Source organism: Brassica rapa, chromosome A07 (genome assembly GCF_000309985.2).
Source record: "Brassica rapa cultivar Chiifu-401-42 chromosome A07, CAAS_Brap_v3.01, whole genome shotgun sequence".
Classification (NCBI taxonomy): Eukaryota; Viridiplantae; Streptophyta; class Magnoliopsida; order Brassicales; family Brassicaceae; genus Brassica; species Brassica rapa.
In genome coordinates this window covers 20,232,905-20,248,128 of record NC_024801.2, presented here as the reverse complement: position 1 = coordinate 20,248,128, position 15,224 = coordinate 20,232,905, and the positions used below count along the sequence as shown (strand labels likewise).

General features: G+C 29.4%; 2 protein-coding genes and 1 non-coding gene across 4 annotated transcripts in view; 1 reads left to right on the top strand and 2 right to left on the bottom strand.

Moving 5' to 3' along the window:
* The window catches only part of LOC103830533 (probable pectin methyltransferase QUA2), a 23,438-nt gene extending 11,850 nt beyond the window's left edge, over positions 1–11,588 (bottom strand). For both annotated transcript variants that reach the window (XM_009106335.3, XM_033275655.1), the window contains exons 1-2: positions 11,575–11,588; positions 8,295–8,299 (exon numbers count right to left, since the gene is read on the bottom strand). The gene's annotated coding sequence lies outside the window, so the exon portion shown is untranslated. The remainder of the gene's footprint in view (positions 1–8,294; positions 8,300–11,574) is intronic.
* On the top strand, positions 8,328–15,224 carry LOC103830531 (RNA-binding protein 24). Its single transcript, XM_009106332.3, has 6 exons — positions 8,328–12,051; positions 12,330–12,453; positions 12,854–12,974; positions 13,356–13,392; positions 13,663–13,957; positions 14,784–15,224. The coding sequence occupies exons 1-6, from the start codon at positions 11,866–11,868 to the stop codon at positions 14,870–14,872; spliced, it is 852 nt and encodes a 283-aa protein (XP_009104580.1). The 5' UTR covers positions 8,328–11,865; the 3' UTR covers positions 14,873–15,224.
* On the bottom strand, positions 9,391–9,475 carry TRNAM-CAU. The gene is given in 2 exon segments: positions 9,391–9,426; positions 9,438–9,475. It is a non-coding gene; the product is annotated as a tRNA-Met (tRNA).

Genomic DNA, 15,224 nt, shown 5'->3' with positions numbered 1-15,224 from the left:
AAAAAGTGAAAAATATGCAAACTTTATTTGCCAGGCCAATGCTTGAGGCTTGTCCCTTTAGTAAAGTGGAAGATCACTGCGTGAATGTAGTTATAAATTTCTTTTTTTTAACATCTGATTAATTATGTTATTACGACGATGAGAAATAGTACATAGACGATTCTACAGCCGATAATTCTACCATCATAAGAGAATGCACGTCTGACTGCATCGTTCTGAGCCGCTATATGAGATCCATGTTCGATGATACGCCATTGCACCATGCAAAAGACTTCGTGTAATCCTTTTTATCCATGATATGCATAATTTACGTTTTCTAGGGTTTGCTGTAGAAGCATTAACCACTGATTCTAACTCGGGGAGAATCATTTAAAACTAAATGATTCTAACTCTTTTTTTTTACATTTTAGAGAAGCTTAAATAAATAAAACATAAACTGTAATTTATGAATTAGATTAGAGAGTTATAAGGTTAACTTCTGTTAAAAATAATCAAATGTATAATGAGACAAAATATAGAATCAAAGTTATAGTGAGATTTTCCTTTATAAATATTAGTATTTGTGATTCACTATATATTTAATGGATATTGAATTTTAGTATTTTCTTCTTTTTTCACAAAGTTAGGATATTCTATTTTTGGGTTGAATAGAAACACATAATATATCAGATCAGATTTTGTGTGGATATTTTGTTAGACCCTAATAGAAATAGTTTCCTACTGTTTTTTTAAGTGTCATTTTAATATATATTTTTTGTTATACAAAAATATCATTTTATAATTTTAATGCAATTTTTAACTTAATACTAATTATAACTACATTGATTTATAAATAATTGCCGATAAAACATATTTATAAATAATTTTATTTATCTCAAATATTATTTGTCAGATACATGTAATTAATTAAAAATGCACTTAAATTATTATTTAACCTTGTGAAAATGTCAAAGCATCACTTTTTGAGATGGAGTATCAAAGAAAAAAATGGCGTTTTAAAGTGTGAAATAAAAATAGATAAACGGTAAAAAGTGGGTCACATGGGAAACGCGGTTACATGTCGGTGGCTCATCACTTCTGACGTGGTGGATTTGACTATTGTATATACAGAGGAATCACATTCTTTTTTCTAAAAACAGATGTTTGGGTGCAGGGATAAGAATAAACGTGGATACGTTAAGTGTGCACAGTATTCGAGCTCGAGTGTGCACAGCAGCGGACATTGAGAAAGAAAACTTCACGGATCCGTTAATCTGTTGGATCACATGTGCTGTTTAGCTATATTACTATCTCACTCTCTTGATTATACAGAAAATATGCGATTACTTTATACAAAATATACATGTTATACAAAAAAAGGTTTTTCTTAAATAATTATATTTTATGTTTTCTATACATTTTTGTTAATGTAATAAAATATTAACTTCGATAAAATTAACTGTATTTAATTAATTTTTATTGGTTTAAAATGAAAATATATAATCACATAAAATGATGTATTTATAATTAAAATTTAATATATTTTTTTAGTGTGAAAATTTCAAAACATATATAATAAAGAATAATTAAAATTTACGGATGCAAAACAAAAACAAAACATAAAAAGAACCCGAAATTTTCAGAATTGAGTGGTAATACAGACGAGCATTGTGAATTGCTATTGTTTTTTTTGGATCAAAAATGTGAATTGCTATTGTTTAACATGGTATTTTTATGCGATTGATGAAAAGTGTTTTCCAACTTGTTCCCAATGTATACGTAGGTCGTCGTTGCCAAATTGTAATCAGAATTTTGTTTGTGTGTACATATATATATATATATAACATTCTGGTTTTATATATGATCTAAATAACGTGACAACGTGTCATATTCTAGTCAAAGATATCACTGAAACCAAATGTTATTACATACGTGATGAAATAGGTAAAGATATCATTCAGGCTACGAAGTTGCATCGCCACCAGTTATTAATTCGTAAATATTTTACTAAAGTTTTACCAAAAAGAAATATTGTACTAAAAGTGTGGGAACTATCAGAATAGAAGTTTACCAAAAAAAAACTATCAGAATACTATGTATGTATTCTAAATTAGATATGTACGCTCTAACTTAAGGAGGATAAAATATATTAGGATAGATTTCATATTGTAACTTATTTTTCTTATTTAGATTAAGACTTAATACCTTATCATAGACTGCATAGCTTAGAATTGCTAGGGAAAGAACGCGGGGACGATGGTTGATTTATATCAAATGGTCGTATTTAGAGATAAATTAATGTTAACCACCACCAGGTCGATATTTACTCAAACGCTTTTCCAACAAAAAGAATATTTTTTTGGTAGCATATTAGAATATAATTTTCACAAAAAGAAATTAAAGTAAATAAATAAATAATTTATTTAATACAAGTCGTCACATGCGACTTGTTCTCTGTGTTCCACGGATAAAATTAGTACCGAGAGTCTGAGATGGGATAGACACACCGACATGGTTTGAACTTTGAGCAATTCGATGTCTAATGACCGAGGAATAATGCATATGACGTCGTTGTCCATACGCATATATATATATACTAATGATCTTTGACATTGATGATTATTGTAGAAGATTATAAACACTAATACTAGTCACATATTTACAAAACTGACATTGTAAACTAGTAACTATATAGGTTCAATGAGTGTGTGTATTTGGAAATACTGTCGATCTCTGATGTATTTTTACAAATATAGCACTCTATATCTTAAAAAAAATACTTTTGTAATTTCACACATATTAAAATTATATCAAATTTTAATTATATATATTATTTTTTTAAATCAACTATTTATATAATTTTAAACAAAAAATGACTTAATAAATACACTTGAATTTTAGAAATTTATAGTTTAATTTATTATTACCAAATAAAATGTATAGAAAACTTCAAAATGTATGTTTTAAAATAAACTTTAAAAACATTTATCTTTGGATAATGAAGGGAGTACTAGTGTATTATCTTCTAATGGCATCACTAATTTACATAAATATTACGTTAAATGTTCTAAAAATACTTAGAAACATAAGCACTAATTGGTTCCAAAAAAAGAAAGAAAACATAAGCACTAATCTTTACTGGTTGATCACAACGTTTTTGTTTTTGTTTTTTTACAAATGATGACCCATTTAGCAATAAAGTATATATTTTACAGACAAATGATAGTCCAAACGTACAAAAGTAATTAGTAAGAAATAGGCAAAATTGAGAAAAGAAATAAAAAAAAATAAGTGGAAACTCACTTATTTGAGTAATTTAGCTAAAGTTACATTTAGTGTTTTTACATCGAAAAATTTGAGTTTCGAATTTCAAAAAAAATTGTATGCAAATTAATGGAAAAATATCTATGAAAAACTTTTACCGTAATGCAAAGAGTATTGTCAAACATGGATCCTATATGACAGTTTAAATGATATAACTAGACGTGATCAATCCTCAATAGACAAATAGAGTCGTCTGCTGTAATATTTTTCATGTTTTGTACTATAATAATTATTCAATGTTGAGAAATAAAATAATTGAATGCTCCAGATATTGATTACTAGGTAAGTCAATTATACATGGACTTTGACAATAAACTGGCAAGAAAGCAAATGTAATTGTGCATTGGTCTAGTTTTGTAAGTTTGTGTAAATTATCATGGATGTGGCAGCCTAGTTGGTTTAAGCGCATATATTGGTGTTGTTGTGCTCCGGGTCCGATTCATTGCAAAAGGGATTTATACTATATTATGGTATAACAAAGATCAATTTTCTGGTTTACGAAGATTATTTGGACCTAAGGCTCAAACACCTCTTAGTTAACAAATTTTGTAAACCGCTTAATAATAAGTACACTAGATGATAATCCGCGTAAATGCACAAAATAAGTTTTTTATACTAATGTTTGTTCATTAAATGGTTTTAACATTTTGCAACGCTACGATCCTTATCGATTGTAAAAATGATGAATACAAATAGTGGTATTTTAAATGTATTATCGTTATTTTAAATGAGTTAACGTATTACAACTTATTTGAATTATTTTTCAGACTTCATATGCACACAAAAAAATTAAGCTTTGCGGCTGCACAAATTACCAAAACCAGATAGGCAACATCGATTGTAATATGACAAAAGTGGATTAGATTTTATGATCCCGATTTGTTTGCTATTGACTCTCCATAAGTGATTTTATTTTCTACCTCCAAAATTATATTTTTGTTAGCATTTCTATTTCACAGATATGAGTTTTTTTTTGGTTTTTTTTTTCTGTAAATTACATAAGTGTCAATTTAAAAAGATGGACATCTGTAGAAATTAGTTTCACTCCACATACATATCTAAGAATCAATTTTTTTGAAAAAAATTACCGGCAAGCTCTATTCAAAGGTTAGTGTTCAAATATAATATATCAAACTGTTATAAAAATATAATTTCAGACCCGAAATATAAATGTATGTATAGTTAATTCCCCAGTTCGGTCCAAAAATCATATAATTCTAGAACAATAAAACAAATTACTTACTTTATTAACCTACGCTTTTGAGGTTAAGTTACTTAAAAGTATACCGATAAAAAATATATAATATTTTATCATTCTATTATATGTAAACTATGTATAAACTAAAAACTGTTTACTTTATTAAATGGTAAACCAAAAAAAAACTTATAATAAATATGTCAAATATCTCATTCTTACAATTAAAATAGCTAGACATGGTGTTAGGATAAACAATATTAGAATAATGACCAAATCTCTCATTCTTCGAACAAAATAAAAAAGAGGTGATTGGAATCTTGTCATGATATTTCATTAAAAAATTAGTAATAAAAATCAAGACTAAATTATTTAATCTGAAGAAATAATATATATATATAGTGCTTCCAATATTAAAAATCACTTTGATTTGAAAAAGTGTATTTATGGAATTGTCAAGATCAAATAACATATTAGAAACCACTTATTTAAAAAATAATTTGTATACATAAAAGTATATACATTAGAGTAAACACATACATCAAAACCAATACCTTTTGTTTATTTACAATCATGTTTTTGGTAAATAAATCAAAACAATTTTTTATTTTCTTTATATGGTAAATAATTAAAATTTAGTGATAGTGACATAAATATAGTATATTTTAATATAAATATTTATTATTGATACTTTCTACTCATATGATTTTATTAATATTTGTATATTTGCTGTAACAAAAAATTAAATTGTTAATCACAAAACTTTTAATGTGAGATATTTCAATACAAATTTCAACATTAAAATATTTAGAACTCAATAATTTTTCAATGCAAAATTTTGAAATTAACATTTTAATATATTTTTATATAGGATATAATTTAATTTAAATGATATTAATATATATATATATATAATATGAATATCTATTAATGAAACTTCATATTCATACGATTTACGATTATTTGTATTTTGCTTGAAAAAAATAAAGGTAAACCATTGATCACAAATTGTTCAATGTGGAACATTTACTATTTTTAGTAATTTATAGTCGTTTAAAAATTTTAAAAATAACATATAAGAAAAATCTAATTTTTTTTATTATATGCTTAATGTGATTTTTAATTTCTTTTAATAATATAAAATTAAAAAAGAAGAATATAAAAATTGCTATCTAATATGTATTATTCATAATCATTAATTATCATGTATATGTTAATCATAATAGGTAATTCCATATATTTTATTTAGGAAAATAATTAAAAATATTATTTTATACACTAATAATCAATTTGATAATTAATTTAATAAAAAGTATAATATATATTTATATTGATCAACTTATTTTTCTAAGGATACTAATCATCTTGGTGATGATACGTGACTAGGAAAACATACTGTAATGCACCGAATTAATATATATAGGAGATGTTTTATTCTAATAAGTACATGTTAACCATGATTCATGAGCATACCTCCAAACTGTCATTGACTCATATTCACACGAAGCAAATTGATAGCTGATAAGTATTATTTTACGACCAATGACAAACCATAAGTCAAATGTTCCGCATTACCTAACCGTGTTGTCGTGGATCTCAACCTGATAGTTGACTCGAAGCAACTTGAAATTAATTATATATTGGATCTAGATGTTTTTGATCACAGGGTAATGTGGAGTCGCTGTTCTTACCTTAATGTCAGTGCCCTATGTCCTAACCTCACTACGCTTTTCACTCGATATAACTATACTACCCACATTTTTACACGAACTAATTCTGTTAAGTATACTATACTAACCCAAGTCACAAGTGGGCCTAGTTCAGTACTAAATAAATAATTTGATTTGAATCATAATTCTTTTTATATTATCATAGTATAATTCGTAACTATAATTAAGCCTATAACCGTAGTTGGGGACAAAAGTCAAAAGTCTTTACGAATACGTTATGTATTGCCAATTCATATAAGCTGTTGGAATAAATTATACGAATATTTTGAATTCTTCCGTAAATTTTCAAAATACTTTCCAAATTTTGTCGTTTACTATTAGCCTGTTTATTTTGGGAGCATCTCCATTGTTATTGTAATTTTCGGCATTTTCTTATAGGAGAATTGGCAGATTAAAGGGTGGCAAACGCTTATTTTTCAGTCGTCAATGGGCTAAATCATATATGTGAGTGCTTTTTACGCGCTTTGTTTAACTTATGAACTAAATTATAGGAATTAAATTAGTAATTAAGAACATTTTCGTTTAAAGGTCTTACCAGAGTTTCTCATGGATCTTAACTTTATATAAACTAAGAAAGAAAGAAAAAGAGATAAGTGGATTAGTGGATATAAATGCATCACTAATTCGATTCTACATACTGAGAGATGATAAACGGTTTCATTTAAACCACGGAAACAAAATATAAACGCTTGGTTCTGGATATCGAATAAGATTATGGATCCAGTGTCCAACAATTATGGATCCAGTGTCCAACAATTATCGCTAGAGACGTGTGTTTCTTTTATCTTTTTTTCTGAGACAATTCATTAATTACGGACTATTTATATCAATACGAAGTAGCTATAGGGAATTACAATGTACGTATTCCTCGTCATGGGTCATTTTGTCTCGGCTTGCACCACTTTCCAGCGTTATGCATTGTCCGCAGTTATGATTAATACATGCACGTCCCAAGTTAGATACGCTCGTGAAAAGATAGTGAAACCGTGTAAAAATACTTGCACCAAAAAGTTATTTTCTTCTTTAAAATTTCCACAGCAGCAAAAGTCGGTTTCTATACACAAACACGCGTTAATTATAGAGTTATTCTTGGGTTCACCCCCTAGGGTGAACCTTTAGATTCACCAACCAATAGAAAATTGTCATTTTAAATATAATATCTTTTAATTAAGGAAACCAAATAACTTGACAAATTGTATTATTTTTTCAAAATAAAATTTAAAAATAAATAAAAATAATATATAAAAACGAATTTAAAAATAATAATAATGTTGTCAACAAAACACTAAACCCTAAACTCTAATACTAAACCCTAAACTCTAATACTAAACCCTAAACTCAAATCCTAAACCCTAAACCCTTGGAAAAACACTAAACATGTTGTCAACAAAACACTAAACCCTAAACTCTAATCCTAAACCCTAAACCCTTGGGAAAACCCTAAACCCTTAGGTAAACCCTAAACCCTTGGAAAAACACTAAACATTTGGATAAATTCTAAATTATAAATCTTAAACACTAAACTCTAAATCTTAAAAACAAATATTTTTTTTAAATAATATTTTTTTAGAACTATTGTTATTTTTATTTATTTAATTTTTTATTTTTTATTTTAAAAGCATAATATAATTTGGCAAGTTATTTTGTTTCCTTAATTAAAAGATACTAGATCTAAAATGATAAATTTCTATTGGTTGGTGAACCTAAAGGTTCACCCTAGGGGGTGAACCCAAGAAAAAGTCTTAATTATATATAACTATAAACTATAGTGACAACTCACTTCTTAATAAGTTACAAAAAAAAAAAAAAACTCACTTCTTAATTCCACGACGCGTATAGTCCAACACTAGGCAACACAGGTAAAGTGAAATATGAAGATGTTAGCTCAAAGAGAGTGAAGTTCTTTTTTAGATTGATTATTCATGAATCCGGAGTTAAAATTTATTTTAATAATTAGTATATATTCACTGGACGCCAACAAAAATTTCCCAGTTGCATGAAGGCATTCCGCATTTCTTAAATTCATGGATGTTTTATTATTTTTGACATTTGCATAACTTCTTGACAGAAACTTACACCTATCTTCATCTACTAACTTGGCCGTAAGTGCCACCAAATTCACCACTTCTCATATATACATATATAGTTTTCATTCGTAAGAGAAAAATCAAATATGTTAGTAAAAATGAAAATATAGAGCAAACAAATTAAGTAAATTAACACTGCTAGGTTCGAAATCAGCAGCTGCGGAAAGAGAATTTAGCAATCAGCTCTTGTCCGTAAGAAAATTATGAGATTCGGTCCATCTTTTGAATTAAAAAAGAAGATTAAATAGACACATTTAGATATTACAGTTTTTGGAGGAATATGTTCAAGTGGAAAAGACAATATCGTTTACCAAAAAAAAAAAAAAACATTGGTGGAGCTCTCCCTCTCCCACGTCAAAATATCATAAAAAGGCATTGTCATAGTCTCACTCGTTCTTGTGTTGCTCATGTGCACACATGCCTTTCCATGTGGATCACTCAATAAATCAAACCATTTTCTTCTATCTACACAAACCAATCATTAATTATTGTTCAGCACTCCAAGATGGGATTTTGAGTGACTAAAATTAAAGATATTAATAAATCGATTGAATTGAATAGAAAAAGATAGACAGGTTGTGTATTGGAAAACCGGCGATTAAATTTTAAAACGATGTTGGTGTGATGGCATTCATATAAATGTGCATATGTAGGGAGGAGTTATACGAATGGAACTTGGAACATCATTATCCAGAGTTTTTTAGGGCGAAATTATTAAGAGAATATGAAAAAACAGTTTTTTAATTTTTTTAGTTGAAGTTTAAAAAACAGTTTTTTATATTTCTCTTAGAATTCCGCCCTAAAAAATTCTGGATAATGTGCTCTTAGGAAACATGTGAGAGAAATGAAGAGATAGAGAAATAATGACTGATGAGCCTCATAAAGTATAAACCAAATCATGGAGTTTTCAAGTGATGATCAAGACGAAAGTATTATTCGAACCTAATCAGCTTACCAGAGGCCCAAATATGGTTTTAAAGACTATATAATTTGGGCCCATTTTATATGAATCTCATGAACTTCTCTAAAAGAAACTAAAACATTTTTCAAAACATGTTAGTTTGATATAAAAATATGGGGTGAGAGAGGCTCGAACTCTCGACCTCAGGATCACTCAGTAGCTATGAGACCTACGCGCTAGCCAACTGCGCCACCACCCCAGATGCTTTGTACTTCGGATTTAACATTAACGAAGCTTCTTAGCTTTCTTTTGATTTCCTATTTTCCTATATAATCGACATGTTTGCAACGTGCAGACGTCACGTCCAAATGTATATGCAACTGAATCCAAACTAACTGAAATTAAAATACAATTATTTTACGTCTATCGTTGTTTCAGCGTAAAAACATATATAAGAAACACAACTACTTACAGAATTATTATGAAAACATCAACAACAACACAATGGAAGTATTTTTTGAAAATGCATTTCTATGAGAGGCCATACTTGTTATTCGAGCATCGAATGTAATTGTTTTTATTAGCGAAATTCGTCTCGTATAATCTAAGAACGTGAAATTTAGATTATAAACCAACTAACATGGCTTGAAACCACATATGTGATGCATTTATTAAGTATGAGACCATCTTACTTTAGCATTTTACCAAAAAAAAGCATGAGACCATCTATTTTAATATTGCACTAGACACTGAATTTGGATAATTAAATAAGGGGATGACTGCATGATCTTCTTCTCTTTTACTACATGATATTTATAATTTTTAATCATAGTTTGATAGTTGTAAGTTGTAACTATGGAGCCATGATGGAGGATGAGAAATCGTCAAATCTATCCGAAAGTCAAGACCCTCTTCGTCAATATTTTGATTTAATTTTTCACTCATGGTTTGGTGGAAAGAATAATGGACTTCCACTAATCATGAAAACTCATTAGAGAATCTGTTTAGCTTAGTCATTAAATAAATACTACACACACGTCGACTACACTTTATATTATTTTTTATAATATGATTGAGTTCAGCAGCTAACATATTGTATTTATATAATATGAAGATCGGGTTGTCAGATTAAGAGATAGCTACACATGTCCTTCTTTATGATTTATTTACCCAAAACAGACTATAGGATCAGGAATAATGTCCCATAATATATTGAGACTAAGGAAGAGAATTAGAATTGTAGAACTGTATGAAAATATTGATAACAGAAAGAATGTAATTCTAAACTCCAGACTGTTTTTTCGTCCGTTCATAGCTTTCCAGTAAGCTAATGATTAAAGGGAAGGTTAAGTACATGTTAGCATGAGAGAATAAGGAACAAGTTCCATTATTCAATTATTTTACATGTGCATTTAAATTAATATTTTAAAATAATATATTAATTTCAGTGTTAAAAGAAATTAATCTATTTTTAGTGGATGTATCACATGAAAACTATAGAGACGCGCAGGAGAAATATAAAAGATAACAAGAGACCACCAACTCAAAAGAGAACATGAGAAAAGATAAAACAAAATATTGATCAGCATATTTCTAAATGTACTATAGTGAATTAAGAAATAGTATCCTAGATATTTCCCTAATCAGATACTCTTTTTACTATAAATATAAAAAAATAAAATATTCATTATATAATTCTAATAATGAAGATATATCATATATTTGTTTCCTTCTAAATCCTTGACTGAATAACGTACAATCCAGTATTAACATTTATAAGTTCACTACTAATAACATACTTAAAATAATTCAGATTCTTTAAAATCGGCACTTGATTATATTTCTTATTAAACCTTTAGCAGAAATCAATTACAATTTACAGTATAAGTAAATATTATATATTATGATATTTTTTATTGTATTTTTTATGACAATCATCAAATATTATATATTATGCAAAGATATAATACTTAAAGAGAAACTATTCTCTTGATAACGTACCAAACAAACAAAGATGATTATCTACACTATCAGATTGTTCTTATTAAACCTTTAGCAGAAATCAATTACAATTGTTTGGTAAGTGAATATATTTTTTATGATAATCATCAAATATTATATATTATGAGATTACAGTATTACAATTTACAGTATAAGTAAATAGTATAAGTTAATAGAAAATTAAAACTATGTTATATTTTTTTTGGAACGCTAAAACTATGTTACATAATGGCTATAATTAAAACAGAAGATTTCTCTAATTATATAAAATAGAGAAGAAAAGTTGTGGAGGAGCTATAATGTTAAAACCTGGCAAATTAGACAGCGGAGATATACTCAAGTGCTGTCTTGTCAGACTACTCTCTCTCTCTCTCTCCTTCTCCTTCTCCTTCTCCTTCCCCTTCTCCTTCTTATACAAAACCCTCCAATCACTATTCTAAAATACTCAAAAGCAATTTTAGTCATTCTCTCTCTTCGTATGTGTAGAGTCGCCGAGTCGGAGTCAAACACGACATCGTTTCAAGGGTTGAAATTGCAACCTTTTGATTGGTCTCACTTCTCTCTGCCCAACCAAAAACAACATTTGATGATATAAAGAAGCTAAGTTTGTACACAAATCTTCTTTCGTTTATTTTTTTAATAAATAAAATGTATCAAACGAGCTATTACCGATCACCGTTCGGAGACACGACTTTCACCAAAGTGTTCGTTGGAGGATTAGCATGGGAAACTCCCGCCGCAGAAATGCGTCGTTACTTTGATCAGTTCGGAGAGATTCTTGAAGCCGTCATCATCACAGATAAGAACACCGGCAAATCTAAAGGCTACGGTTTCGTAAGTTCCTTTTCTTGATCCTCACACTCACACGCAGTGCCGGTCTGACATTTAAAAGAAATTCATAATAACTCAAGTTCAAATTTAATCAAATAAAATTTGTGTTCTTGTTCTTTGTATAAGTTTTGTATAATGTTCTACTACATATAATTAAAGTTATCGTATAAAATCGTGATGTCTTAAGTGACGGATTCCTTTGCCTATCCTTCGGACCGGGTCTGCTCACACTATTTGATTAATGGGTTTTTTTGGTATTTTTCCGATCTATCGTTATTTAGGTGACGTTCCAGGAGGCTGATTCTGCGACCAGAGCCGTGGCAGCTCCTAATCCTGTGATCGACGGGAGAAAAGCCAATTGTAATATTGCTTCTTTTGGACGGCCCCGACCATCTCCACCTAGAGGTTTGTGTATCAAACTTAAAACTAAAACCGTAGAATGTATTTTTATTGTTGATGATTATCTTTTATTTGATGAGTTTTGTTTTCATCTTTGCATATTGATATTGTTTGGTACGTTATCAAGAGAATAGTTTCTCTTTTTGTTGTTGTCTTTTATCATGTAACGTTAAGGATATTAGCTGTAACCGTTGAAATAATTAGAATAAGTACATTGTTCAATGATGTTTGTTCAATGATGTTATGTGCGTAGTGTAGATATACAATAAAAACGTGACAAACCAATCATATCCAATATCCAATAATTCTTCTTAAAACAAAATATCATAGAAATGCTAATTTTGAATACTAAGGCACCAATGTGAATTCCATAATAGATATTTTTATGTGTCCTCTTTCATTATAGGCCGAGGACAAACAGGAAGTCCGAGTCCGTACCAAAGTGGAGGACCATCAGCCTATACGGGGATGGCTGCACCGCTGCCACCGGCTTCAGCTGCCCACCAGCTCATGTATCCTTCCTATGGGTGAGTTAGTATATATTTTTCTTTATTAACTGGCTCCAATGATTTAAAACCTCATGTACATAGTTTAGGAGAGAGTTATAAATGATTTGCATAGATAATGAGATGATGGTCCATTGCGATTAAAATGGTAGGAGACAATTTAATGCGTCATTGGAGCCACTTGTTGTCAGGCTGTAAATATCATAACATGAATATATATAGATATATTAAACCCTGCAGTTACATTGAAATGTTCCTTAACGTGCAAGAAGGTAAAGACTAAAAGAAGATACAAATTAGAAAGTGTTTTTTATATAATAACGTTTCCGATAAAATATGTAAGAAGTAATTTTCTGAATTTTTGGTTATAAATTAAGAGACATTGAATTCTCGTTTTTTCAGGTACACCTATAACCCTGATCAATTTCGGTACCACCAAGTCAGTTTCTCTTTCTCTCCTCTACATTCTTATGATACAGACGCACATATATACACTGACATTCACATATGTCATACCCAACATAAACATGAAATAAAATCCAATTTAATCATGAAATGCAAGATATGAAGTTAATAATGGGATTTTACGTACAATGTATCCTGCACATGTCGACCACTTACATAATGCATGAAAAACATTAGCAGTTTAGCACATGCATGTTTGTTGTAACACATATGATAATGATCATGTTATATACACATGATACAGGCAATGTACAACACACAGTTGCAACAAGCACAGTACTATCAACAGCAGCAACAACTATATGGAGGAGGAGCAACATCACCATCAGCAGCAACAATAATGCCTTCTCCTTACTATTACGGCTATTCTCTTCAAGCTTCTAGAGTGCCATACCAACACCATCATCCTCATCTTCCTCAACCGTATAACCCTCAACAACAACAACAGCATCAACGGTTTACTTCTCCTCCTTTACTCGTTTACCCATCCAGTTCACCTTTTTCATCTCCTCTCCAAGGATTACTCTCTTCTTCCGAAGGTGCGTATTTAGTTTCTTTTAACTATTTTACCTGCTATCAATCCTACATTTAAAGAACAAATAATAGTAATAAAAATTTCACAATAAAGTGATATAAATATATAGATGGCAGACCTAGTAAATCTAAATATGGTTTGTAGTCACCGCTTGTCAACAAAAAAATATCATTTGAAATAGGTCAGGAGAGTCACTTACGTGTTAGAAACCCACATTTGAATTAAGATTTAGTCTAACGTAATAACTGACATGGATACAATGTAATCATCTCAAGAGTACTGTTTAATCTAATAAGTAACTGAACCACATCTTAGTTTGCACGTATATCGATTTTCAATGCTGTTCGAAACTTCACAATGAAAAAAATAAAATATACTTATCAGTTAAGCACTCTATTAAGTTAAAAAAAATAGGGATATGGGTTTCAAGTTTTCAACCAAATAGGTTAAGAAATAGAAAAGAAAAGGAGCGTGAATGATTGGAGAAGAACAGTGAATAAAGGTTCCATGTGGAATGAGCTGTCTATTTTCACTACATTGGTATATGCGTCTCTTCTCCATCAGCTGCCAATTTGGTCGCCTTACCAGTGAAGCCACCATACACTGACAACATCTCTCCACACACACATATATGTTTTGTACAGTGTGTGTGGTGTGGATTGTGTCTAAAATCAATAGTGGTCGTTTCAATCGTTTTTCTGTCACCTTTTTCAATTTAATGATCAAATTTATTATTTTACAGAAAATTGAATAAAACTATGCTTAGGATTCATATAACCAGACTAAACTGCAATTAGTATCTGGTTTATGGCTTTTTTTGTCTTCTCCAGAATCTGAAGCACCCCAACAAGTGTCAGCAAAAGTTGAAGCAACAACTGCACCTGAAAGTACATCCAGCAAAGAACCAACTTCTTCTTGATCTTTTTCATTTCCCCAATTTGTACAATCTTCACATTTGTCTCTCTCAAAAGATTCAAAAAAGAAAAGAAAAGAAAACAGCTAATTTCTTTTTCAAAAAAGAAGAAGAAGAAAACAGCTAATTTCTTATTTCTCCAGAGCTATGACTTGAGCCCCGAAGACCACTCAAGACTGCCAAAAGTGTCTCTTTATAATACTCGTGTCATAGTTTTTCTCTGTTATTTTTTGTTCTGACGGAATCTATATGTAAATCCAGAGTCCTTCAAATAATTGTCTCTTTATAATACTCTTCTTATTCGTTATTTTTATTCTAATAATTTCAACTTTATGATATATGTTTCGTATTCCTGCTT